The sequence below is a fragment of the Chiloscyllium plagiosum genome, unplaced genomic scaffold, assembly GCF_037043375.1.
Source record: "Chiloscyllium plagiosum isolate Xiang-an unplaced genomic scaffold, Cpla_swu_hap1 HiC_scaffold_32, whole genome shotgun sequence".
In the NCBI taxonomy this organism is placed as follows: Eukaryota; Metazoa; Chordata; class Chondrichthyes; order Orectolobiformes; family Hemiscylliidae; genus Chiloscyllium; species Chiloscyllium plagiosum.
In genome coordinates, this window is record NW_028270170.1 from 12,583,968 (window position 1) to 12,611,962 (window position 27,995).

Genomic DNA, 27,995 nt, shown 5'->3' on the forward strand with positions numbered 1-27,995 from the left:
TAGTCAGAGGGAAATGGGTTTGGGTGGGTTACTCTTTGGAGGGTCGGTGTGGACTGGTTGGGCCGAAGGGCCTGTTTCCACACTGTAGGGAATCTAATCTAATCTAATCTAATCCACACAGATAGTCATCCGAGGCTGGAACTAAACCCAAGTCTCTGGGGTGTGAGGCAGCAGTGCTAACGACTGAGCCACCATGCTTTCACATGACTTCACCTGACGAAGGAGCAGCACTCAGAAAGCTTGTGATTTTAAACCTATTGGACTGGTGCTGTGTGACTTCTGACTTTGGTTATACTACGAACAGGAACTGTGACTGACGGACTGGAGAAAATATTTGGAGTGGCCACTGTCCTGGAAGAAGACTGAAGCTTAAAGGAATTGAGCATGAGTTCAACTGGGCGAGTTGAATTTTGGCCTAGAGACGAGTCCTGCCTATTTTCAAACTAGAGAACCTAGTGGAGGCCTAGTCACAGTTTTTAAAATTATGAATGGATTGGATTGAGGGCGAGGAGTCCACAAAGGAAAACTGGCATCTCTCCCGATTAGAGAGACAGAATAACTTGCAGGAAACCACTCCACAAGTATGGGGTAAGGTGAGAATGCAAGGCCTCCAGGAACCAGCCCAGCCAGCGTAGGGACTGAACCTGTGCAGTCAGCTTTACTCTGCACCACTTTCTCATCAGCTGGAAAGGGCAACGTAAAATAAATCTGCGCATTTGTGGGAAAACAGAAACCTAAATGACATAAACATTTACCAATAAAGAAATGAGAATTTCATTCTGAGTGGTTAAAATGTTGAACTCATTCCACAGGAAGTGTTTGAGGCAAATAGATGTTTTCTTAAAAAAATTAGCTAAGTGCAGAAGGAAAATGAGAATGGAAAGAAATCAACAAGTTTTGAGAAGATTTGTAGCTCAGGTTGATGTTCTGGATGTAGGTTTGTTCGCTGAGATGGAAGGTTTGTTTTCAGACATTTCGTCACCATACTAGGTAACATCATCAGTGAGCTTCTGGATGAAGCACTGGTGGCATGGCCCACTTTCTACTTATGTGTTTAGGTTTCCTTGGGTGTTTGATGTCATTTTCTGTGGTAATGACATTTCCTGTCCTTTATCTCAAGGGATGGGGTGCTGGGACATTGAGTAAGTTCAAGGAGGAGATAAGACAGATTTTTAATGAGTAATCGGTTGAAGGGTTATGGGAAGCAGGTAGGAAAGTGGAGTTAAGGCCGAGATGAGATCAGCCATGATCGTAGTAAATGGTAGAGCAGGCTCGAGGGGCTGAATGGCCTACTCCTGCTCTTAGATCTTATGTTACGTTCTTATTCTATGATATAATGCCACAGGACCTTTGAAGCCCACTTTGAGAAGGGCCTCAATTTAGTGTCTCACCTGAAAGGTGAGTGCCTCTGATAGTGCAGCAATCTTCCAGTGATACACTGGAGTGTCTGCCTCAATTATTGCTCAAGGCCCTGAGTTGACGCATGACTACACAAGCTATGGACTCCAGAGGCACGAGAGCCAATTCTGACCCATGACTATGGTTAGTAACTTCTCACATAGAATGGGAGATGCCAGAGACTTGGAGACTTAGGATCTCAAATGTGTTTGTGGGAGATAAAGAATCATTGGGATAATGTTGTAAGAGACTAAATTTACAGAGGACCCAAGCTGTAGGGGTTTAGATTAGCTAAAGGGTGAAGGCAGCCAACCTCATAGACAGCCTTTAAGAAGTTGGTTGTCAAGTCGATGAGGTTAAGGACTAAAGTTACAGCCATTAATCAGACAACATTCTGGTAGTGGATGAAGAGGACTTTGGTGACAGACCGTACAAAGAGCAATGACCTCCAGCTGGTGGTCAGAGAGAACAGTAACTCTGCATCCCAGCAGGCTCACTCTAAGTAAACAACAAAGGAGCTGGATGGAAGTACATCAGAGTTCTTAAGGAGTGGCTTGAGCCAGATGGAATGGGCTTCATTACTGTTGATGTTGAGCTGCAGTTCTTGTCAAATATATTGGTGGAGCCAGTAAGGCATAGTTGAGAGATTACACATTGGAGTTGAAAAGAATTTTGAGGAAAAGAAAGTTTGCATTTCTATAGCATTTTATATATCTTAAACCCTTCATAACCAATTTATTTTTAATGTGCAATCACTATTGCAATGCAGTAAAACTGGCAGGCCAATATGCACTCAGTAAGTCCCCATAAACAGCAACATGGTAAATGTTAGACATGTTCCTTAGTCTTTAGGAACATCATCTTTAAGGTGTATGTATATAAGGTAAGCAGCATGGTGGCTCACCACACCCAAGTTCGACTCCAGCCTTGGACACCTGTCACATGTGGAGTTTGCACATTCTCCTGTGTCTGTGTGGGTTTCCTCTGGTTTTCTTCCACAGTGCAAGGATGTACAGGCTAGGTGGATTAACCATGGGAAAATGCAGGGTTAGGGTAGGGAGAGTTGGTTTGGGTGAGATAGTTTTTAGAAGGATGGTGATGGACTCGATGGGCCGAATGGCCTGCTTCCAACCGTAGGGATTCTATGAAGGCTGCAACTTTGCCTACGGATCAATCTGACTGACAGGGCAGCAGCATACATTGCAATTGGATGCTTCGTTATAATGATTGCTTTATTTTGAAAATGGAGAACAGTGTAAATCCACCAATTTGTTTTAAGTTAGAGAGAAATTAAGAAAGATGTTTCTCACATATGTTAAGACTGCAAAGATTTCAAAGCCTTGAAGATCGTCTAAGGGTTCAAGAGCGTTACTCAAACAAGGTTGCTACATTGAATAAGTTTAATATTTAAAACAACACAGAAAAAATGTTAAAAGGCGACAGCAGGTCAAATTTACCCAATCTACAGTCAGGAAGGCAAGTTCAAAGGCATACTGTCAGGATGCTCACAACATGCCTTAGTTTAAACTGGAGCACAGTAGTGTTCTGGTCAAAATTTAAAATGTTCACACAGCATGCAGCACTATGCTTTCTAGTCTCAGATGTGTCTGATACAGAAAAACAAGTCATTAAGATTTGCTTAGCAATTGGGAATGAAGGTCGACACAGTCTTAGTACATCAGGATTAACAGCTAAAGAGCCGAAAGAACCCCAAAAAATATGGGTCTGATTAGAAGACCCATTGAGAATCAGATTAAAATTTCATGTTCATCAACCAGAAGACGTGCCATTGAAGAAGAAGCTTACATAATCCAAAAACTCACTTCATAAGAAAGTGCAGAGAAAAGGGTTCATTATGTGATTTTTCAGATGAGGAGCGAGCAAATGGAATTGTTGCACTGATAATCACAACCACTCCCATGGACGCTTTCCAGAAAGATTTGCTTGGTGAACCAAAGACTTGTAGCATCAAAGAGGTATTGAAGGATGGATGTAAACATAAAATGATCCTCACAGGTTGATGAAATTGATAAGTCATGAGCGCAAACTAAATGATTGACACAAAATTATTAGAACACCTAAACAAAAAGGCGGGGAACAATTCAAACAGATTACACACAAGCAGTACATTTGAGCTACAATACAGACCCATCTGGGTATCCGGTCTGAGGTGCAGGCAGGAGTTGATTGATGAACCACAATGTGACAATGAACGGTGAACACTTTTTTTACTCCTTCAATCTCATGAGAAACGTCAATGTTCTCAAACCTTCCGAATAGTTTGCAAAGATTTGAATCATCTGTCTTTAGAAAATTTGTGATAATATTAGCTAAGATGGGCAGAGGGACACATGCCAATGCTGCAGTTTGAAAAGAACATAGTATTCTAGAATACTATGATAAAACCTATCAATGTAAAACTAGCAGCATACGAGGGTACACGCATACAGGGTCAATGGTGCGGAGTGTATGTACAGTCAAGTCAATCTGCCTGGGAGTGCAGATTGCTACATTATAGACACTGTTTCATGGCAACTGGAGTACATCTAACTCTAGTCACAATCCATGGAATGAGCCAGGTGTCAGAGACAAATCAGAAACTGTAGTAGGATATTCAAGAAAATTGCTGAATTGAACATGAAAGAAGAATGGCACTCCTTACTTTCTTGTGAATTAGTCAGGCCAGTTCTCTGCTGCAAGGAGAACCCTGAAAGTTCAGGAGGAAAAGGCTGAACACTGGCTCCAGAAAAAAAATCCAAACTTGAGAATCCTATCTTAAAGATAAGGGATAGCTCTGCTCTCTTAGTGTCTCACAGATGAAACAGCAAGAAGGAAGCAAAGTGGGTGTCAATTCGATGAGAGGATTTCCACCATGGAGCAGTTCATTTGTAAGGCAGGTGAGGTTACATACAAACATAGAAACATAGAAAATTGATGCAGAAGGAGGCCATTCAGCCCATTGAGCCTGCACCACCATTCAATATGAGCATGGCTGATCATGCAATTTCAGAATCCCACCCCCTCTTTCTCTCCGTACTGCTGGAACCCTTTAGCTGTAAGGGCCACATCCAGCTCTCTCTTGAATATATCTAATGAACTGGCCCCAACAGCTTTCTGGGATAGAGTATTCCACAGATTCGCAACTCCCTGAGTGAAGAAATTCTTCCTCATCTCCATCCTGAATGGCTTATCCTTTATTCTTAGACTGGGACCCCTGTTCAAGATGAACAGCTACAAAAGCATCAGCCTGAGTCCAAAGTAATGTTAGAGAAAATGATAGACCTTAAGAAAAGGGGGAGATGCAAGGAGTTGCAAACCACTGATAGGAACACAGGAAGACATGAGCACGAGTAGGCCATTCTGCCCCTCAAGCCTATTCCACCATTCAATGAGATCCTCACGGATCAGTGGCCCAACTCAGGAGACAGTCATTTCAGAAATAAATGCTAGCAATGATGCTTGAGTCAGAGAATCCGAGTAGGACACAGACAAAACCAAACACTTGCAAATGGAAATTGTCCAGTCTTCAAAGAAAACAACGTCAAAAAAAAATCCTTGACAAATAGGAATGAACATACAGTATCACAGTGTGGAAATCAACAGCACCCCTAGACAAAACCTTCATCATGTGATCTGGACATTTCAGTAAATTACTTGCGTTTATAGAGACTCACAGGCTCACTTGTTTTTGTAAACTGTTAAACGTTCCTTTGGGAAAGCAGAGGGCTGTTGAATGTGAGCATTTTCCTTCAAGGGACTTCATCCGTAAGGACTCCAGGTGCTGTGTGTATGAAGGCTACAATCTCATTGAGCAGTCAGTCTGGCTGGATGTGCAGACAATGCACACTGAAACCAGTCGCTCTGCTGTAATCTTTATTTTACAATTTAAAATATGTTTTAATGAGTTTAGTAAACAAATCCATCCAGAGTTCATCAATCCTGGATAAGAGATTGATTCACTAGCATTAACATGACAATAATATCCTGATGTTTTCTTTTTAGTGATGTTGATTGAAGGATAAATATTGGCAAGGACACTGGAGATAACTCCCCTGTTATTTTTTTAAACAATTCCATGTGATATTTTATGTCCACCTGAGAGGGCCTTGGTTTAACATTTTATCCAAAAGAAACACCTCAAACAGTGCAGACTCTTTCAATAATGACTGGAGAGTCAACTTAGCATTTAGCGTCAAGTCATGGAGTGGATCTGCAAATGCACACTCCCCTGACTCAGAGTGAGTGGGCTGCCAACTGAACCACAGCCAATGGGTCCCGGTCTGGGAATCCTGCCTCACCTCCTCAGTGTTCAAATTGTGTCCACCATCAACAAGGCACAAGTCAGGAGTGTGATGGAGTATTTTCACTTGTCTGGATGACTGTAGCTTTAACAACACTTCAAGAAGCTCAGCAGCATTCCGAACAAAGCAGACCACTTCAGTGTCACTCTGTTTAATACCTTCAACCATCACTCCCCACATACCCAACGCTCAGTAGCGGCAATATATACCATTTAAAAGATGCACTGCAACAACTCATCAAGGGTCCTTTGACAGCATTCTATCAATCAGTGAGTTCTAACACCATGAAGAACAAGGTACATGGTAATAAAACACCCCCCTCAAAGCCACCCATCATGGATTGTAACTATTTCATTGTTGTTGGGTCAAAATTCTTAAACTGTCCTAAAAATAGAACTGTGGGTGTCCCTACACCACATGGATTGCAGCAGTTCAAGAAGTTGGCCACTTCTAATTGAGAGCAATTGAGGACAGATAATAAATGCTGAGGCCGAGGATACTCGTAATCCCTGTTGAATAAACAAACAAAACTCACTTTTCTGGAAGGTGGAATCGAAGCCAGCTTCCTCCATTCAAGCATTGTTATTTTACTCCTCATGACGTTATACCTTAATTGTTCTATTATTCTCCTAATTCTTTCAGATCCATGGCCTATCCTTTTAGCAATTATCAACTGGCTACCCCAGTAATCTTACCTTTAAGACTGTCAGCATGTAACCATGACATCAATTGATTCTTCTCTTTTGGCACTGAGAGGCCTGAAAAAGAATTGGAAAAAGAGCCATGAATTAAGCAACAACTAGAATCAGTATCAGAGGTGCTAGAAACAAACATAGAAAGACATCGCCAACACAAAGAAACCCATGCATATAAATGGAAAGCAGGAACCATCAGCAGTGCTTCATCCTGAGGTTCACTGAAGATGTTACCTAGTATGGTGACGAAATATCTGAAAATGAACCTTCCAGCTTAGTGAGCAAACCTACATCCACATCCATAGAATGTCCTTCCATCCTGTGTATAGAAATGTAGAATGTCCTTCTATTCTGTGTATACAAATGTATTCACTCAATGGGGATTTGCTGATCACTGAAAAGCTTAGCTGTGTGATTTAATGACTGAAGTTCTTCCACATCAAAGATAATGCAGAAGGTAAAGAGGTGAGGAGCTTTTACTGTGGGAAATGAACTCATGCAGACTCAGTAATCTCCAGATTCAATCCTTTGGCTTGCATTGAATTAGCTCCCAATGTCTGGAGGAAAGGCAGAGGCACTACACTTGGTTCAGTACTAGGGAGAGAAAAAAATGACCCGGCATTGTTCCTTCTTCTGATTCTAGAATCACAATGTAGTACAGCACAGAAACAAACCCTTCAGTCCAACTCATCCAGGCTGACCAGATATCCTAAATTAATCTAGTCCTATTTGCCAGCATTTGGCCCATATCCCTCCAAACTCTTGCTATTCATATACCCATCCAGATGCCTTTTAAAAGTTTAGTTGTACCAGCCTCTACCAGTTCCTCTGATAGCTTATTCCTTACACACGCCACCCTCTGTGTGAGAAAGTTGCCTGTTAGGTCCCTTTTAAATCTTTCCCTTCTCACCTTAAACCTATGCCATCTAGTTTTGGACTCACCCACCCTGGGAAAAAGACCTTGACTATTCACTCTGTTCATGGCCTATTCATGATATTATAAACCTCTATAAGTCACCCTCAACTCCGATACTCCAGGGAAAATAGTCCCAGACTATTTAGCCTCTCCCTGTGGCTCAAATGTTCCAAACCCGGCAACATCCTTGAAAATCTTTCGGCACTCTTTCAAGTTTAAAAACATCTTTCCAATAACAGGGAGACCAGATGGAATGCAGTACTCTAAAAGTGACCTAACCAATGTCCTCCACAGCTGCAACATGACATCCCAACTCCTATACTCGATGTCCTGACCAATGAAGGCAAGCATGTCAAACGCCTTCTTCACTGTCCTTTCTACCTGCAACTCCACTTTCAAGAAACTATGCAGCTACATCCTAAGTTCTCTATTCAGCAAAAGCTTGTTGAGCAACCTTCTGCAGGGCTCTACCACTTAATGTCTAAGTCCTGTCCGAGTTCGCCTTACCAAAATGCAACACCTCACATTTATCTTAATTAAACTCTATCTGCCACTCCTCGGCCCATTGACCAATCAAGATCCCATTGTACTCTGAGATAATCTTCTTCACTCTCTGCTACACTACCAGTTTTGGTGTCATCTGCAAACATACAAACTATGCCTCCTATATGCACATTTGAATCATTTATGTAAATGACAAAAAGCAGTGGTCCCAGCACTATCCCTGTGGAACATCGATGGTCACAGGCCTCAGTCTGAAAAATAACCCTCCACCACCACCCTCTGTCTCCCACTTTCAAACCAATTTTGTATCCATTGGCTAGCACACTCTAGATCCCATGTGATTTAACCTTGCTAACCAGTCTATGATGCGAAACCTTGTCAAACACTTTGCTGAAGTGTCTACTGCTCTACCTTCATTAATCTTCTTTGCCAGCTTTTCAAAAAACTCAGTTAAGTTAGTGAAACATGATTTCCCATGCACAAAGCCATACTGACTATCCCTAATGCATGGAGAAAGTGAGGACTGCAGATGCTGGAGATCAGAGCTGAAAAATGTGTTGCTGGAAAAGCGCAGCAGGTCAGGCAGCATCCGAGGAGTAGGAGAATCGACGTTTCGGGCATTAGCCCTTCTTCAGGAATTATCGACCTTTCGGGCATAAGCCCTTCTTCAGGAAATGTCGATTCTCCTGCTCCTTGGATGCTGCCTGACCTGCTGCGTTTTTCTAGCAACACATTTTATCCCTAATGCATATAAAACCTGACCCTCAGAATCCCCTCCAACAACTTGGGGCGGCATGGTGCCTCAGTGGTTAGCACTGCTGCCTCCCAGCACTAGGGACCTGGGTTCCATTCCAACCTCGGGCGACTGACTGTGTGGAGTGTGCACATTCTCCCCGTGTCTGCATGGGTTTGCTCTGGTTTCCTCCCAGAATCCAAAGACATGCAGGTTAAGTGAATTGGCCAAGCTAAATTGCCCACGATGTTCAGGGATGTGTAGGTTAGGTGTATTAGTCAGGGGAAAATGTAGGGTAATGGGTCTGTGTGAGATATTCTTCAGAGGGTCGGTGTGGACTTGTTGGGCCGAAGGGCCTGTTTCCACACTGTAGGGATTCTAATTCTAACCTACCCACCACTGATGTAAGGTTCACCAGTCTATAGTTCCCTGGCTTTTCCTTATGTTATGGACCAGGCCTGACCCCTCATAACATTTTTAAGCAGGTAGCCCAAACCATACCATTGCTATTTGTTCTAGGTAAGTGTATAGTGGATATTCCCAGAGTAAATTAGCTGATTCGACTGCCACGTTTTCAACAAAACAGAACTTCTTTACAAAACTATAGAATGAAACAAAAAGAATAGAAAATAGCATATCAAATAACTTATCCTATCCAAAAATCCAACAGATCATCCCAACTTAATGATGCTGTTCCTAAAATACTTGCAACAGTCCCAATAAACATATCTTACAACAGTCCCATATAAATATTACACAAAGAGTAAAAATGAAACAAAACAGGATTTACAGGCTTGAAGTTAGAGAGCGAGTATTTGGCTCCATATTACAGAGGAGGAAGTGCTGGATGTCTTGAAACAAATAAAAGTGGATAAATCCCCAGGACCTGATCAGGTGTAACCTCAAACTCTGTGGAAAGCTAGGGAAGTGATTGCTGGACCTCTTACTGAGATATTTATATCATCGATATTCACAGATGAGGTGCCAGAAGACTGGAGGTTGGAAAACGTGATGCCACTGCTTAAGAAAAGTAGTAAGGACAAGTCAGGGAACTATAGACCAGTGAGCCTGACTTCAGTGGTGGGCAAATTGTTGGAGGGAAACCTGAGGGACAGGATGTACATGTATTTGGAAAGGCAAAGACTGATTAGGGATAGTCAGCATGGCTTTGTGCATGGGAAACCATGTCTCACAAACTTGATTGAGGTTTTTGAAGAAATAACAAAGAGGATTGATGAGGGCAGAGCGGTAGATGTGATCTATATGGACTTCATAAGGCAATCAACAAGAATCCCCATGGGAGACTGGTTAGCAAGTTTAGATCTCACGGATTACAGGGAGAACTAGTCATTTGGATACAGAACTGGCTCAAAGGTAGGAAACAGAGGGTGTTGGTGGACGGTTATTTTTCAGACTGGAAGCCTGTGACCAGTAGACTGCCACACTATTGGATCCTCTATTTTTCGTCATTTATATCAATGATTTGGATGTGAGCATAAGAGGTATAACTGGCAAGTTTGCAGATGACAACAAAATTGGAGGTGTAGTGGACAGCAAAGAAGGTTCCCGCAGATTACAATGGGATCTTGATCAGATAGGCAAATGGCCTGAGAAGTGGCAGATGGAGTTTAATTCAGATAAATGCGAGGTGCTGCATTTTGGGATAACAAATCTTAGCAGAACTTATACACTTAATGGTAAGGTCCTAAGGAGTGTTGCTGAACAAAGAGACCTTGGAGTGTAGATTCATAGCTCCTTGAAAGTGGAGTCACAGATAAATAGGATAGTGAAGAAGGCTGCTTTCCTTTAGTGGTCAGAGTATTGAGTACAGGAGTCGGGAAGTCATGTTATGGCTGTACAGGACATTGGTTAGCCCACTGTTGGAACATTATGTGCAATTCTGGTCTCCTTCCTATCAGAAAGATGTTTTGAAACTTGAAAGGGTTCTGAAAAGACTTACAAGGATGTTGCCAGGGTTGGAGGTTTTGAGCTATAGGGAGAGGCTGAACAAGCTGGGGCTGTTTTCCCGGGAGCATCGGAAGCTGAGGGGGGAACCTTACAGAGGTTTATAAAATCATGAGGGGGATGGATAGGGTAAATAGACAAAGTCTTTACCCTGGTGTGGGGGAATCCAGAACTAGAGGGCATAGGCTTAGGGTGAGAAGGAAAACATATAAAAGGGACCTAAGGGGCAACCTTTTCATGCAGAGGGTGGTATGTGTATGGAATGAGCTGCCAGAGGAAGTGGTGAAGGCTAGTACAATTGCAACATTTAAAAGGCATCTGGATGGTTATATGAATAGGAAAGGTTTGGAGGGATATGGGCCAGGTGCTGGGGGTGGGACTAGATTGGGTTGGGATATCTGGTCGGCATGGACGGGTTGGACCGAAAGGTCTGTTTCCATGCTCTATGTCTCTATGACTTTATGGCTGGACTTGCCCAGCAGCCTTTCTTCACGCATACTGCTGTTGAACTGAATCAAAAACTCTAATCAAAATGATGGCTAGCTACACATTTAACACACCATTCCCCTTTGATTATACCTGGTTTTTTAAGACATGAAAGCCTTAGGCCGGAGGCATTATCTGTTAGGGGTAAACAAAAAGGGCCCCAATAAACCTTTCAAACTAAGCCCAGTTGGAGTCTGGCCAATTACCACCCCCACCTCAGGAAAAAATTCAAGGGCATCGTAACCTTGTAAAAAGACCAAAATTGTGACACTTACCATCTTTCTAAAATAGTGGCACCAGATTAGTGGACCTCCAGTCTTTCGGCATCTCACCCTTGGCTGTTTATGATATGAATATCTCAGCAAGGGGCCCAACATTTTTTCTCCCTAGCATCCCACAGAGTTCTGGGATACACCTGATCAGGCCCTAGGAATTTAATGATCTTCGGTCCTCCAGCACTTCCTCTTTTGAAATGTGGACACTTTTCAAGATATCACAATTTATTTCCCTAAGTTCCCTAACATCACTGTCCTTCTCCACAGTAAATACTGACACAAAATATTTGTTTAGTATCTCACCCACCTTCTGTGGTTTCACACATAGATAGCCTTGTTAATCTATAAAAGGCCCTATTCTCTCCCTAGTTATGCTTTTGCCCTTAATATATTTGTAGAGTCTCTTTGTCCTCTTTTTGCCCTCCTAATTTCCCTCTAGATTATAGTCCTCTTGGAAATTCACTCAATCTTAGGTGTTTATACCTGACATATGCCTCCTCAAAACCTCAATTTCTCTAGTCATCCAGCATTCCCTTCACTCACCAGAGTTGCCTTTCATACTACCAGAAATATACTGTCTCTGGACTCTTATTATCTCATTTTTGAAGGCCTCCCATTTTTCAACCAGCCCTTGACCTGTGAAAAGCCTCTCCCAATCAACTTTTGAAAGTTCTTGCCTAACACCACCAAAATTTACCTTACTCCAACTTAGAACTTTAACTTTTAGATCAGGTCTATCCCTTTCTATAATTAACTTAAAAGTAATAGAATTATGATCACTTGCCACAAAGTGCTCCCCCACTGACACCTCAGTCACCTGCACTGCCTTATTTCTCAAACGAAGATCAGGTTTTGCACCTTCTCCTGTCGGTATATCCACAAAATGAATAAGAAAATTTTTTTGAACACACTTAAATGCCTCTCCATCCAAGCCCTCCACACTACAACAGTCCCAGTCTATGTTTGGAAAGTCAAAACCCCCACCATAACCACTCTATTATTCTTACAAATAACTGAGATCTCTTTATATATTTGCTTTTCAATTTCCTGCTGACTATTAGGGGGCCTATAGTACAATCCTAATAAGATGATCATCCCTTTCTTATTTCTCAGTTCCACCCTGATAATGTCACCGGGTGTTCTCCCAGGAATATCCTCCTTAAGTATATCTGTAATGTTATCCCTAATCAAAAACACCATTCCCCTCCTAACTTGACACCCTTTCTCTCCTTCCTATGGCATCTATACCCTAGCACATGAAGCTGCCAGTTCTACCTCTCATGAATGTGTGTTGGGCTGTTGAGTGAGACTGTTCAGATTGGTTACATGGAAAAACACTCACTGTTACTCACCATCTAGATTCACACAGTGGGGTGATCATTAGAGCTCCAATCCAAGGATAAATGTAAATACACAAATAAAGATAAATACTGTGGATATTGGTAACCTGAAACAAACACAGAATTCTGCAGAAGCTCAGCATGTTGGCAACATCTGTGTAGAGAGAAGCCAAGTTAACATTTTGAGTCCAGTCACTCTTTTTCAGAACTGGACCTGAAACGTTAATTCTGTTTCCCTCTCCACAGATGCTGCCAGCCCTGCCTGAGCTTCTCCAGCAGTTTTTGTTTGTTTCAGATTTCCAGCATCTACAGTTCTTTGCTTTAATTCACCACAATCTGGTTCTTTCGTTGTCAGTAAAAGTTAAGTCGCCATCGTCTTACCGGCTGCTCTCATTAGAGAGAGAGACAGACAGACAGACAACTGATTTAACCTGAGTGTCAGACAGCTCCAGCGAGAGGAGAAGCTGAAAGTAGAGCCCCACGTGGTAACCTTAGCTGGTGTGGGAATTGTAGCTACGTCACAAACCAACCATTGCACTGTTAGCTACGTCACAAACCAACCATTCAGCTAACTGAGCCCTTTAGTAATTTCTTAGTCACTATTACTGAGAATAGCTTTTATTCCATACTTTTTTTATCAATGCAATGAATTTACATTTCACCAGTTGCTGTGGTAGGATTTGAACTCATATCTCTGTTTCCAGATTTGCACTTTTCTTCTTTTCTGATTTGGCTTTTCACGTTAGGACAGATCAAAAAGCCAGGACCATCCAGGATGGAGCTGCCATTTACTGAGCAGAACTGAATCACAGAATTGTTTCTCAGCCTATCAGGGCTGCACTGACTCTCTGAGCACTTTTGCACAATGCCATTTTCCTGCCTTTCCCTTGTAACACAGCTCATTGTTTCTATTTAAATAACTAGCTATTGTCCTCACAAAGGTCTTGGTTGAACCTAGCTCCACCACACTTCTAGGCAAACACCATCACACTAAAATTGATATTCTGGAGAGTTTCCTTCACAAACCTTTAGAAGCGGAATGTATCTGGCTTCAGAAAGGGTGAAATATGTGAAATGCTCAATCACTTACAGATTGTGCCATCTTCTGATACAGTCAGGTCCCACACTTTGTAGGCAAGGACTGCTCCCTTGGGAATCTCCAGTGTTCTCTCAGTCAAAAGAGTGTACTCTGTACCTGCCTGAAAAAAAAGTATATTCATCAAAGATAAACAGGCATAAGATATAGGTCGATCAAGATCTACTTCTCTACAGAAAGCAAGAAGCATGAATCAATGGTTTTAAGCTGTTTTGTGAAGCCAGGGATTTATAAAACTGCCTTAAGAATCTATATTTTTCATAAGAGTCACTTGAAATGAAATGTTAATGGTTTTTGTCTTTCCACAGATGCTTTCCATTTTGGTTGTAGATCTTCAGCTGCCTCATTTCTTTGTTTTGCTTTTAGTGAGTCCTGATGAAGGGCTTTTGCCCGAAACGTCGATTTTTCTGCTCCTCGGATGCTGCCTGACCTGCTGCGCTTTTCCAGCACCACTCTGATTTAGCTCCTTGCTTTTATGGTTGCCGATCCTAGATTCCCCTCAGTGTTAGTGCTAATCAGGACCTGAGTTTTCCCATGTACTCACATTGTCTGCCAAAGCTGTGACCAGAGTAGATTTTGAACGTCTTCATCCTGTTGATTGCCTTGCATTTTAATCTTGTTTATTGCCTCATGCAGGACATTACATCAGGGCTTCCCAAACTGCTCAGCACCAAGGCATACTTCAATGAGACAAAACGTTCCACGGCACACCTACTCGTTGCAGATGAATTGATTATGAATAGCGTCACATTTACTTACACTTACAGCCTTACTAGAGAGGTTTGCAATGTAGTGAATACAAAACGTTAAAATGGATCAAAAATATTAGTATTTCAAATATATCATCTGTGATTGTGGAAAATTATGTATTTGCACCTTTGGAGGTGTGCCTGGTGTTAGTAAATACCGCCTTGAATAATAGACTTTGGGGCTCTAAAGGAGATCAGGTGCACGGATTCAGCCTTTTACACTCAGGTAAAGTGCTTCTACTTCCTGATTATTTTAAAGTACCACCCTCACCAAGCCGTGGCTCATTGGCTGAGATCCACTGCATTATGTAACTTCAGGTGGAATGGATAACGTTTGTATCATCTTCAAATGGCTCCATGGCCTTGTCCCACTCCACTGCTATAACTTGCACGAGGGTCTCTAACACTCTGTGACTTCTGCTCTCCTTAGTGTTAGCACCTGAACAAGGAGTGAGGCTCCGGAAGCTTGTGGTGTCAAATAAACCTGTCGGACTATAACCTTGGTGTCGTGTGATTTTAAAAAAAATATATAGTTTTATTGAAAAATATATTTTTTAATATTTCAAGTACAAAACAATACAAAGAAAGAACACCAAAAAAATTTAAAAACTCAAACCACCCTCACGTACGAACATAGAACATAGAACATAGAAGAATACAGCGCAATACAGGCCCTTCGGCCCTCGATGTTGCGCCAATCCAAGCCCACCTAACCTACACTAGCCCACTATCCTCCATATGCCTATCCAATGCCCGCTTAAATGCCCATAATGAGGGAGAGTCCACCACTGCTACTGGCAGGGCATTCCATGAACTCACGACTCGCTGAGTAAAGAACCTACCCCTAACATCTGTCCTATACCTACCCCCCCTTAATTTAAAGCTATGCCCCCTTGTAATAGCTGACTCCATACGAGGAAAAAGATTCTCACTGTCAACCCTATCTAAACCCCTAATCATCTTATACACCTCTATCAAGTCACCCCTAAACCTTCTTTTCTCCAATGAAAACAACCCCAAGTGCCTCAGCCTTTCCTCATACGATCTTTCTACCATACCAGGCAACATCCTGGTAAACCTCCTCTGCACCCGTTCCAGTGCCTCCACATCCTTCCTATAGTATGGCGACCAAAACTGCACACAATACTCCAGATGTGGCCGCACCAGAGTCTTATACAACTGCAACATGACCTCAGTACTCCGGAACTCAATTCCTCTACCAATAAAAGCCAGTATGCCATATGCCTTCTTCACCGCACTATTTACCTGGGTGGCAACTTTCAAAGATTTGTGTACATGGACACCAAGATCCCTCTGCTCATCCACACTACCAAGTATCCGACCGTTAGCCCAGTACCCCATCTTTTTATTACTCTTATAAACATGTATAGAAATATATATATATATATATATATATATATAAATAACTCCAACTAACTACTTAACTAAATAAATAACAACTAACAATAAGCTAATAAATAATAATAGGAAAGTTCAGCCAAACAAAACACTCACTCGCGAATATCGAGAGCATTAGTTTTCACATATTCACACATTCGCAGCTCCCCCTCTCTGGATATTTGACTCGTAAAGCACAATCGTTACAGTTATATAAAAGCCCTTATTAGTATGGCAAACAAATCTGCGAGTAGGTATTCCAAAAAGAGCTGCCATGTCTCATAGCAATTCTCAGTTTTGTGGTGTACCATCCTTGTGAGAAAATCCAAGGGGATATGCTCCATAACAATTCTCCGTCAACCCGACAGGGCTGGGAAAGAAAGATATTCTTTCTTGCGCAGAAAGTGAGCATGTTGAAAAGTTTTTTCTTATGCGCATCTACAGGGAACATACTGGGCAGGCCAAGAAGAAGAGAAATCGGGTCCTTCTCCACCCTTACCCGCCAAATCCTCTCCATTGCACCCGCCACAGCGCTCCAGTATTTTTGAAATCTACCACAGGACCAGAGACAATGGGTAAGAATGCCCTTACCAACCTTGCACTTGGGACATGGTGAAGATACCCCTGGTTTAAATTTTGACAAACGATCCAGAGCCAAGTGGACCCTTATGGACAATCTTCAATTGTAAAGCATGGGTTCTATTGCAATTTGATATCTTTCTTGTGTTTCCCAAATATCTTCCCATACCTCTGAGGAGACCTTAACACCTCGCTCTCTCTCCCACACCCTGCAGAGTTGATCAAATTCATCTGAGGGGGCACCCCCCCAATTGATGATGTAAAGTGCTGACGGAAAGTGTACCCTTAGCACTGAGCACCCTCTGCTCTATGCTGGATTAGTAGGGATCAGTCAAAAGTGCGGTCTTTTTTGAATAAAATCCCTAACTTGGAAAAAACAAAAGAGGTGCCTGTTAGATAGCTCGTATTTCCATGCTAACTGATCAAAGGACATCATTGTGTCTCCCTCAAATAAATCGCCCATGCAATGCACACCCCTTGCTGCCCAATGTTTGAATCCTGAATCTATCATCCCCAGTTGCCAATATTGCCTTCCCTCTGCCGAATTGCCCTCCATGCTTTAACAGTATTGATAACTATTGGGTTATGGCAATATTCCCTAACTGTCCTCATTTTGTCCAGAAACAGAAAGCTAGTAAGGGGGCGCCCTGCCTGGGAGGCTTCGATATCTAATCATATTGAAAGAGGGTCCTCACAAGCCCAATCACTCACGTAGGATAAAAATGATCTTAATTGGTAGTTTTTAATATCTGGGAGATCCACTCCCCCCCAATCTGTGAGGCAATTGCAGTTCAGCTAATTTAATAAGGGGCCGCTTACCATGCCAAATAAAAGAGCTGAACCAACCATTCAGTCCCCTGAACATATGCTTATCAAAAAATCAGGGGGAGCATCCATATAAGGTATAGCAAACGGGGGAGAATATTAATCTTAATGAGTGCTCTCCGACCTAACCATGAGACTGGAAGCACCTCCCATGTTTGACGGTCTTGTTTGATTTTGTCAAATAATTGCACAAAATTAGCTTTAAACAGCCAATCAAGAACTGGAGTAATGAATATACCCAAATACACAAACCCCCCACACCCCGTGACCACTTATATGAGAATCGAGATTTGCCCTCAAGACCTAGCACCTTCGTAAGATGACCCATACGCGTAGCCTCTGATTTTTGCAAAATTAATCTTGTACTCCGAAAAGGTGCCAAATGTGACGCATTGTATCGGGCAAGGCACTGGAAGGGCTGGACTTGACAAAAAATAGAGGATATTGTCTGCGTACAATGAAATCTTATGTAATTTTGACGCCACTTCTGGAGCCAATATATTACGATCCCTATGAATGGCCTCCGTCAGTGGTTCAATCACCATCATAAAAAGCAATGGCGAAAGGAGGGAGTCCTGCCCAGCTGCCCCTAAAAATGTTAAAATTGCTTGATCGCACCCCATTGATGATGCTGCAGTGAGAAGGTCTCTGTAGAGAACCTTTACCCATCTTATAAAGGCTTCGCCCAAGTTCAACCGCTCCGGAGTATAGAAAAGGTACAGCTACTCAATTCAGTCAAATGCCTTCTCTACATCTAGAAAAATCATCAATCCCTGTATTGACTGTTGCTGACATGCTTGAATTACATTAAGCAGCCTTCGAGCATTATTGGAGGATCTGTGGCCCTTTTTGAAGCCCGTCTGGTCCTCTTTAATAATAAAATGTAACATAGTCTCCAGCCTTAACGCAAGAGTCTTAGGGAGGATTTTGAAGTCCACATTTAAGAGTGAAATGGACCTGTAAGAAGCACAGTCCTCCAGGACCTTCCTTTTTTTAAGAATAAGCAAAATATCAGCCTTTCTTAGAGATGGCGGGAGATGATCATGACTGTATGAGTCATTGAGCATGTTGAGCATCGGGCCTGACAGTATATTTGTAAATTCCTTATAGAATTTGCTGGGAAGTCCGTCAGGACCGGGCATCTTTCCACTCTGAAGCTGCTTCACAGCCTCCTGCACCTCTTGCTCTGATAAGGGGGCACTGAGAAAGACTCTTGTTTGGGGGTCACACCTGAGAGCTCCACATCCTGAAAAAAGGACTCCTTCTTGGTCCGCCCTTCCTCACATCCCTCAGGTTTGTATAACTTCGAGTAAAATATCTGAAATGCCACATTGATCATTTTGGAATCACATTAGGTTCCCAGACCCTTCCCTCATCGGCATAATGGCTTGAGGGGTACTCCTTTTACTGGCAAGATATGCTAGGTACTTGCCTGCCTTGTCACCATACTCATATGACCTTTGCTTTGCGAAAGTAAGTTCCTTCTTTGCTGTCTGCGTGTGCACGGAATTCAATGCACACTGCAGCACCGTAATCCTCTGTGGCTTGGCTGACGGGGGCCTGTCAAAGTAAGCCTTCCCGGCTGCCTTCAACCGTGCTTTGAGGAGACGTTGCTACTCACCCTTCTGCCGCTTCCTAATGGCAGAGTAGGAGATAGCTAACCCCCTGGCATAGGCTTTGGCAGTTTCCCAAAGGACTGATGGACTACTAACCAAGTCTGAGTTAATGTCTGGGAGAGACCTAAATTCCCGAGAGAAGTACTCCACAAATGTATTATCCTTAATGATAAAGGGATCCATTCGCCAGTGCATCGGGCCCACTATAACATCCTTAATCTTAACCAACAGGTACACTGGAGCCTGATCAGAGATGGTAATATTACCAATTGTACAAGATGCCATCAAGTCCAGGGTTGCCACGGGGATTGAAAAAAAATCAATCCAGGTGTGACATCTGTGTGGATTGGAAAAAAACATAAAATTCCAACCTGGAGGATAGAGATGCCTCTAGATGTCCACCAACACTAACTCCACACACAGATCCACTAATTGTTTAGTTTGTAAAGAGGGTATTCGGGGGTGTCCTTCAGGCAACCTGTCTGTCATGGGATCCATTATACAGTTAAAATCTTCCCCTGTAATAATATGCCGGGACTGGAGACTGATCAATTTAGAGAATGCATCTACCAGAAATTTGAGGGGATGGGCTGGAGGGCAATAAACATTTAAAACACTATAATCTTCCCCGTTTATCAGGGCTTTGAGAATTACAAACCTCCCAGGTGTGTCTTTAACGCTATCTAGTAACTTAAATGGGAGATTCCTCCTAACCAATATAGCCTCTCCCCAACTTCTGGTATTAAAATATGAAAAGTAAACCCGATTAAAGCCACTCTGCTGTAGTTTCAAGTGCTCCCTATCATCCAAATGGGTCTCCTGTAACAAAGCAATATCCACCTTTTCTTTTCTAAGACTCAAAAGTATCTTCTTCCTCTTAATTGGTGAGTGTCTCCCCTTGATGTTCCAGGTACACCACTTAATAGATTCCAGAGAGGAGGAATTCGAATTACAAATTGCTGAGCATTAGTGTTGCACATTCCATCAAACATAAAAACTGCATAAACTAAAACCACTACAGTTAATAAACCTACAAAGCTATCAAAGACTATATACAATAAGAACCAAAACATAAACCAACATATAAAGCACCAACGGCACTGAATAGGGGAACTCACCCCCTGCCTAAAGTGGGCATCTACACATCCCAAAACCCAACTTCCCATTCCTCTGCCAATACCGCAGCCAGGGCATTTAAATATCTGAACCGGCATAAACTGTCCGTAAGTTTTCCATTTTCCCTCCTCCTAACTAGAGCTGCAATGTAAACACAAGCGGAAAAGAAAGAAAATACACCATGAACTAACAATGTGAACAAAGAAATTTTGAAACAAAAAAGGGGAAGTACCCCACCCATCCCTTGGTATCACTTAACTTAGAAATTGAAAGTACACATCCCAACTGTCGCCAAACATAGTTTAGACCAGATTATTAACAATCAAAAAGTTAGGAAAAGAAAGCCCTGACCGCGCTCTTTTTTTTAAAAGAAAGGCAGAGACATAGCCAAATAACACTACTATTTGCACATCCTAAATTGTTCAGATTAGGTTAGTTTGTCCACAAAGTCCCTTGCCTTCTCCGGTGTGTCAAAGAGATGTACAGATCCATCTAAGGTGAACCGAGCATCACCGGATACCTCAGAGATTACTGGATTCCAAGCTCCCTCAGTCTTCTGTTAACGCCATCATCGGATTTTTTTTTCCAGATCACCGCTGCTGAGAAGTCCTGGAAGAACATGATCTTAGAGCCCTTGTAAACTAGGGCCTTCGGATCCTTCCCTGGATTCTGGAAGCTTCCACGATTCTCTCCTTATCTCTACAATGATGAAACCACACCAAGTGAGGATGTGGACGTTGACCCAGACCTGATCTCTGCGTTGTGACCCGGTCAGCCCTCTCGATCTTTCAAGCCTCTCATTGCAGACTCCAAGTTAAGGAATTTCGGCAACCAGTCCTCAATAAATTCTGGCAGCCACTCACCTCCCTTAACCTCCGGCAGACTGATGATCCAAATATTTTTTTCTCTTGCCCCTGTTCTCGAGGTCATCAACCTGGTCAAGCAAATTACGGACCTGCGTCTCCAGGGCCTGGATCCTATCCTTGGAGGAACTGGTATCAACTTCTACCACTGTGACTCTGTGTTGAATCTCATGTGTCCTTTTCTTCAGGTCTCCCAGCTGCTCTTCATGCTTCTGCAGCATGATAGAGATTGGGGCCAGCTTCTCCTCTATCTGCTTCCCCAGCTTCTCATGAGGTTTCACAAGCTCCTTCACAAGGGCCTGGCAAGAAATCAAGGATCCTACAGGCTGGGCCATGGGCCAGGCCTTGGACGCTCCTCCAACTTTCTTTGGCATCCCTGGACAGCAAAGACCAAGGGAAGTTGTTGTTTTTAACTGTTTCCTGGGACTCCACGACCTTTCTCGAGTCCCAGGTCATAGCGGTGGTCCAGGTAGGGTGGGCTAGGACTTCGTCCCACTTGCGATGCAGTGCAGAGCTCTGCAACACGATTTTGCTAGATCGCCGCCATCTTGGATCCCTCCGTTGTGTAATTTTTGACGTTTTTAAAAAATACTCTGACCAGAATGGAATGCAGTTCTTAAATGTTGTCAAACCAAATCTGTCAGAGAATGAAACACTTTGCCAGTTGCTTGTACATTTTCTATTTCTCAGAGTAATGCAGAGATGCCACTCTTTTCTAACAGCTTCAAATACAGTGGTCAACCATTCTGAATTTTCTGGGAGCATCCTGTAGGGTTTCTGTTCATTTCGTTTTTGTCAATGTGGAACTCTAATGCTCATGTTTGGCACGGTCTCCAGAATTCTGTGGACAGTGTTTTGGGAAGCCCATCTTTCCCTGCGGATTCTGAGAGTGGCCGTACAGCTTTGAGAGAATATTGTTGGCCCCTGATTGAGGTGGTCACCTGATGTCTCAGGTTGCTTGCCGCTGGGATGTTCTTTGCGGGATATTTTCCCAACACTGCTTCTGTGACTCTTGTACTCCAATTCTGAAGGTTGGAGTTGTGTAAATGTACAGTATGTAGTTCCATTGAGTTATCCTCTGTGATCTGGTCGCAATGTCTGGTTGTATCACTGCACTCCCATGGTCTGGACAGTATTACTTCACCCAACATCACAATCCTTCTATCTGGAGAGCACATACACTCTGTATTCCCTACCCTCTTCTATGGTACTTCACATCAAAATGTACCTTATTTTCTTCTTTGAGAGTTGGTCATTGTGATTATAAAATATCTGCACTCATGCTTACAGCTCACCTTCTAGCAACATTGCTCAGCCTGAGTCATCACCCAGGCTCAACCAATCAAGCACTGATTGTTATGTATTGTTATTGTGATCAGTTATCAGACTCACATAATCAATTACTGAGCTATTAAACTATTCACCATAACAAACATTTCATGAAAGATGCTTTGTAAATGTTGATGTTGAATGGCGAGATTGTTGTATTGTAAGACATTTTTATGGGACAGATTGGACAAACTGATTTAGTAGGTCACTTTGTGACTGAAAATTTTATTTCCCTTTCATTAATCTTGGTTACTGAGAAACCACAGTAATCCCAATGGCTACTTTCTCAATGCTATTGGTTACTTCATGCAGCCATCCATACCTTGGAGATGTGAGACAATGCAATATATACTTTTGATCCTCCCTTGTTAACTTTCTTCAGTGAAATTGGCTCAACAGACATTAATGTTTCGGTTATGATGCAGAGATCTCCTGAGTAAGTATTTTTAATCAGCTCCCAGGAAGGTCCAATTTTTCTGAAAGTAGAAGAGAATTATAAATGAGTGGGATTTCAGAACATCCTATCTACAAAAAATATCAGTAACCCTGGCACCCAAACTAAGGTGTTAGCTATTGAACCACAGACACGTCTAGCATCAGCCAATGAGGACTGGAGTGAATTTTAATTTGTGATTGCCACACCCATCCTCGGGAGGGAGGATGGTGCAGGCAGGTTCACTTTGAGGCATTCAAGAGGGCATCGAGTGGTTATGCGGTTAGAAATGATGTGCAGGGATATTGGGAAAAGGCCTTTGTGAAAGAACTGTGGGCTTATCATAGTACAAATAGCCTTCTCCTATGCCATAACAATTCCACGAGCGACGCAGAGGCTCAGTGGTTAGCACTGCAGCCTCACAGCAGCAGGGACCTAGGTTCGATTTTAGCCTCGGGCAACTGACCGTGTGGAATTTGCACATTCTCCCTGTGTCTGTGTGGGTTTCCTCCGTGTGCTCCGGTTTCCTCCCACAGTCCAAAGATGTGCAGGTCAAGTAGATTGGCCATGCTAAATTGCCCATAGTATTAGGTGCCTTAGTCAGAGGGAAATGGGTCTGGGTGGATTACTCTTCAGAGGGTTAGTGTGAACTTGTTGGGCCTGTTTCCACACAGTACGGAATCTAATCTAATCTAAAACGCAGGTGAGAAACCCACTCTTACTGGTGTAGGACCCAGACAGCAATTCCTAAGGAGAAAGCCAAATCCGTACCACTATGTTTTCAAATTATTCTTTCAAGCAATGTGGGCATCACCGGCTGGGCAATCTCTAATTGCCTTAAAGAGGTACCTATCTAATTAAGAATGCCAGGCCAATAGGAAGTCCTCCTACCCTGAAACATTGGCAGCCAACCATCATAGGTGCAAACTGCTGAGGTAGTTTGGGGCGGAGGTGTGGTTTTGGAAGGGTCAATAGTCACCTTCAAAAGATCATTTCTTGGAGGAGGAATAATTGCAAGGATTTGTGGAAAGAGAGAGAGAGAGAGAGAGAGAGAGTGTGTAAGCAAATGGGCCTTGAAGGAGCCGGTATAGATTCGATGGCCCTTTTCTGTTCTGCACTGCTCTCTCTGCTACAATGAAACTTATTTTGCTGTCTGCAGACTTTTCAGAAACTTCAAAACAACAGCCTGACATTTACCTTAGAGGGTGTGGTCCCTCCACAGGGTGGCATATAGACACAGCTCCAGCCATCTTGCAATTACAGCCAAAGGGGTTAATGGGAGGGTTGTGGGCGGAGGGTTAAAATTATGGATAGGGCACTGGCTCTCCAGTCTGATATCGGGAAGCCATGTCCATTCATCAGCTGGAACTCTACTGAAATGAGAAATCACGACAGCTGACTCTTCCATTGGCCTTGATGGGCTAACTAAAGGCTGCTTGTGGGAGCATTAACCAATCAATTCCCTCACCCTGACCCGCCTCTTCAAACATGGCGCCAAAGTGGGACCACGACATTAAACCAATGGGCTGGCCGACGGCAGCAAAAACCAGTGCTGCCCTGATCCTTCCTCTGCATCCATTTAAGATTCATCCCCTCAGGTCTGTTCCACTAATTTACCTTTTGGAGCCATGGCAAAGATTGCCAAAGGGTTTTGCTTTAGTAAATAAAGAGAAACTGTTTCAAATTGCTGAAAGATGGTCAATCAGAGCTTTTATACCAGATACAAGTGATTGTCACAGATTTGGAAACACTGCCTGATAGGCTCAATAGTCACCTTCACCAAATCAATTCTTGAAGGAGAAACAATTGCAAGGATTTGTGGGAAGAGAGAAGGGTAGCGCAACTGAACGGGCCTTAAAGGAGTCAGGATAGATTCGATGGTTGAAATGACCCTTTTAGTGTCCTGCATTGTTCTCTCAGCTACGATGATTAGGAATGTAATTTATTATCAGAAGATGTGATGAACCTCAAAATTATTCTTTTAATGACTTTCATCAAAGCTCAATTCAAAACACACAAATCTTGTTTGAATGCAAGTTTATTAACTGTTGACATATTCTCTGCTGACAAATGACTAACTCAGTCATGGAGGACTGAATTAGTTTTGCTCTACCCATTACAGAGTTAAAAATCACACAATATCAGGTTATAGTCCAACAGATTTATTTAGAAGCACGAGCTTTCGGAGTGGCGCTTCTTCATTAGGTGACTGTGGAGCAGGATCGTAAGCCATAGAATTTACAGCAAAAGATCACAGTGTCATCTGTAACCTGGTGCTGTGAGATTTTTAACTTTGTCCACCCCAGTCCAACATTGGCAACTCCACATCATGGCTACCCATTACAGGTTGAGGCACACCTGTTGGACGACCTGGTATTGTCCTGTCCCTCAGTCCCATTTCTCTTAGAGTAACAACTGATCCTTTCTCAAGTGACATTACTAAAATGGCTCTATGTGTATATTCTCAGTAGTGTACTTTACCGATCTTTCAGGCTTTTGATTAGCTCTGAGACACTGATGTAAAGTTGTTTGACTCCTTGTAGTTGAATGGTGTCACATGTGGCTTTTGAACCTTCAAATTTTCCTGTGACTAAGTCGAGACTGATGTTTGCCTTTCCTTTGATGAATCCATCCACCGTCTCCATGAAACTGAAGGACATCTCCTTCTGCTGGACTGTATGAAATGAGGTGAAATGCTTATTAATGTGTAACATTTTCTCCACTGGTATATAGTTTTGCATCTGGTTCATTCAGTTACAGCAGCAATTGCTCGGCACAATCGCTTTCCTAATGGTACTGGAGTTGATGGTAGTGACTCGCTGTTAGAGATAACAGCACAGTGCAAAGGAGCACACAGTGACAGCAAAGATAGAGGGAATGGCAAAAACAATAAACACGTAGTTTTGCCAAGCCTTTTGAAAATTCCAAACTAACATGGGGTTATTTCGTATTCTGATTGATTATTCCTAAATTTAAGAAAACACTTTTCAGATTCTGTAAGTTTAGAGCTCTGAGTTCAATAAAAAGTTGCATGGTACCAAGACTACATTAAGCCAGTGTTTTATGACAACAATGACTCTAGTGCAGCCATGACTGTGGCACCTGGAACACTAACACATAATCATTTGTTCATAGTTAACTAGTTCCAAGCTCCTAACAGACTACATGACAAGAATAGGCAAAATGGGGTCGCAGCAGACTTGTGGCTGTGTGATTTTGTTTGCTAATGACAACAATTTATTGTCATCATTATTGAGCATATATCGAGTCAAGCTTGCCTGGAGGAGTGTAGCCCAAACATACTCAAGAAGCTTGACACCATCCAGGAAAAAACTTGACTGGCACTACCTCCACAAACATCCACTCCCTCCAACATCAATGCTCTGCAGCAGCAATGTGTACTATCTACAAGATGCACTGACGTAATTATGAGATTCTTAGACAATCACTTCTAACCAGAAGGACAAGGATAGCAGATACATGGGACCACCACCACTTACAAGTTCCACTCCAAGGCGCTCACCATTCAGACTTGGAAATAGATCACCCTTGGTTCAATGTCACTGGATCAAACTCCTGGAATTCCCTACCCAAGGGCACTATGGGTGCACTGACAGTGCATAGACTGCAGTTCAAGGAGGGAGCTCACCACTACTTTCTCAAGGGGCAACTAAGGGCGGGTTACAAACACTGGCCAGAATGCAGTGTTCACACCCCATGAGTAAATAAAAGAAAAAACCTGTTAAGGCATAGAAATAAGGGGGAACATTTTTCAGCTATGTAAAAAGTTCATCCCAATCATAGACCTGATTTTAACCCAAATGAAAAGCCATTCACTGATGCAGAATTATAATTTGATTCCCCAAGTAGTTTATAATTCATTGTAGTAATGTTTATCTCTCAGGCCCCTTCCACCCTCCACCCTACATTCCTGATGACAGGCTTATTCCCGAAACATTGGATGTTGCCTGACCTGCTGTGCTTTTCCAGCACCACAGTTTTTGACTCTGATGTGCAGTCCTCACTTTTTCCTCATAGTAATGACCTGCCAAGAGGTTGGCCAGTCTAAAATGTACAGGCATCAGTGCTTCCTTGTGGCCTATTTGGGGCTCAAATCTTCAACTGAAATGAGACCCCAAGCCTAATTTGGCTTTGGGACCAGAATGGTACTCAACAGTTACCAATTATTTTGTATGCCTGCTGTATTCTCCCTCAAGGATTTTCAACCAGATTCAGATTTTCTGAAATCATTATGGTTGAACATAAACCCTCTGACAAAAAGAGAGAATTGCTGGTCACTTCCCAGCTCAGGAGCAAAACTGTGACCTGAGGCCTAGAGTGAATCTCCTTTAGAGCCCAACTCTTTCCACCACACACCAACCCTTTTTCACTCCCCTCCCATGGCTCTGATTCATTCTTTTCTGTAGCAACACATCTCTAAGAAATTGTTCAGTGAGATTGAAGAATTAGATCACAAATGCACTTTAGGATAGAGTGTTTAAAATTTTCTTCCATAATTCTGACAAAGGTTTCTGCAGCTACTGACAATAATAAAGCACACAATGAATGCTCCCCAAATCGAACTGCCACATATTGGGCTTCTGAAGGACATATATGAAACCCCAGGCCAGTCTGTGTTGAGTTACGTGGTCTCAGTGAGGCATCATTTAGGGAATTTCTATTAATCCAAATGCCAAGAAAGAAAATTCAATTCAACTCAAAATTGCCCTCCGGATCTTAATCAAAAACAGCTATTGGATGTCAGATGCACATTTTCAGCCATGATGCCTAACAAGGAAGGACTGGTATTCATGAAACCATTTCACAATTTCAGAACATCCCAGAATGGTCTGCGTCGATTGACGTGGAGTCATTGTCGTTTCGTAAAGAACTTGTGTGCAGTAAGTAATGTGGAAATGATCAGATAATCTGTTTTCCATTGATATTGATTGTGGGATATTGTCTAGGATACCTAGGTGATCTCCATTGCTTTTCATTGATGTAGTGCAATGGATCTTTCACTCCCAGCTGAGCGAGTGACCAGACAGGCCTCAGTTAAAATGTGAGGGCTACTGACTCTACAGCATTTCCTCAGTGTTGCACTGAAGAATCACCATAGATTATACACCCAGATAGAGCTTTAACCCATAAATGTCCAACTCACAATCTGGTACACGTGTGAAGGCTGCCCATTTGGGTGAACTACCAGAGAGACTGGCTAAACAGCAAACCAACAAAAGTGTCAATGTTTCCAGGAAAGGAGATAAAAATTCTTGGGGATGTAAAAGGACTGAGCAGAACACACAAACAATTCCAACTCTTTGCTATCATAAAGAGCCTGACAATATTGTTCAATGAACACACACATAGGCAGGACA

At 42.6% G+C, this 27,995-nt stretch overlaps 1 protein-coding gene across 3 annotated transcripts in view; it reads right to left on the reverse strand.

Annotated features, from left to right (window-relative positions):
* LOC122539816 (gasdermin-A-like) overlaps positions 1-27,995 on the reverse strand; it is a 71,248-nt gene that overhangs the window by 10,912 nt on the left and 32,341 nt on the right. For all 3 annotated transcript variants that reach the window (XM_043674884.2, XM_043674883.2, XM_043674882.2), the window contains exons 3-6: positions 25,099-25,291; positions 22,507-22,660; positions 13,704-13,812; positions 6,395-6,457 (exon numbers count right to left, since the gene is read on the reverse strand). In XM_043674884.2, coding sequence (XP_043530819.1) covers positions 6,395-6,457; positions 13,704-13,812; positions 22,507-22,660; positions 25,099-25,291 — 519 coding nt within the window. The remainder of the gene's footprint in view (positions 1-6,394; positions 6,458-13,703; positions 13,813-22,506; positions 22,661-25,098; positions 25,292-27,995) is intronic.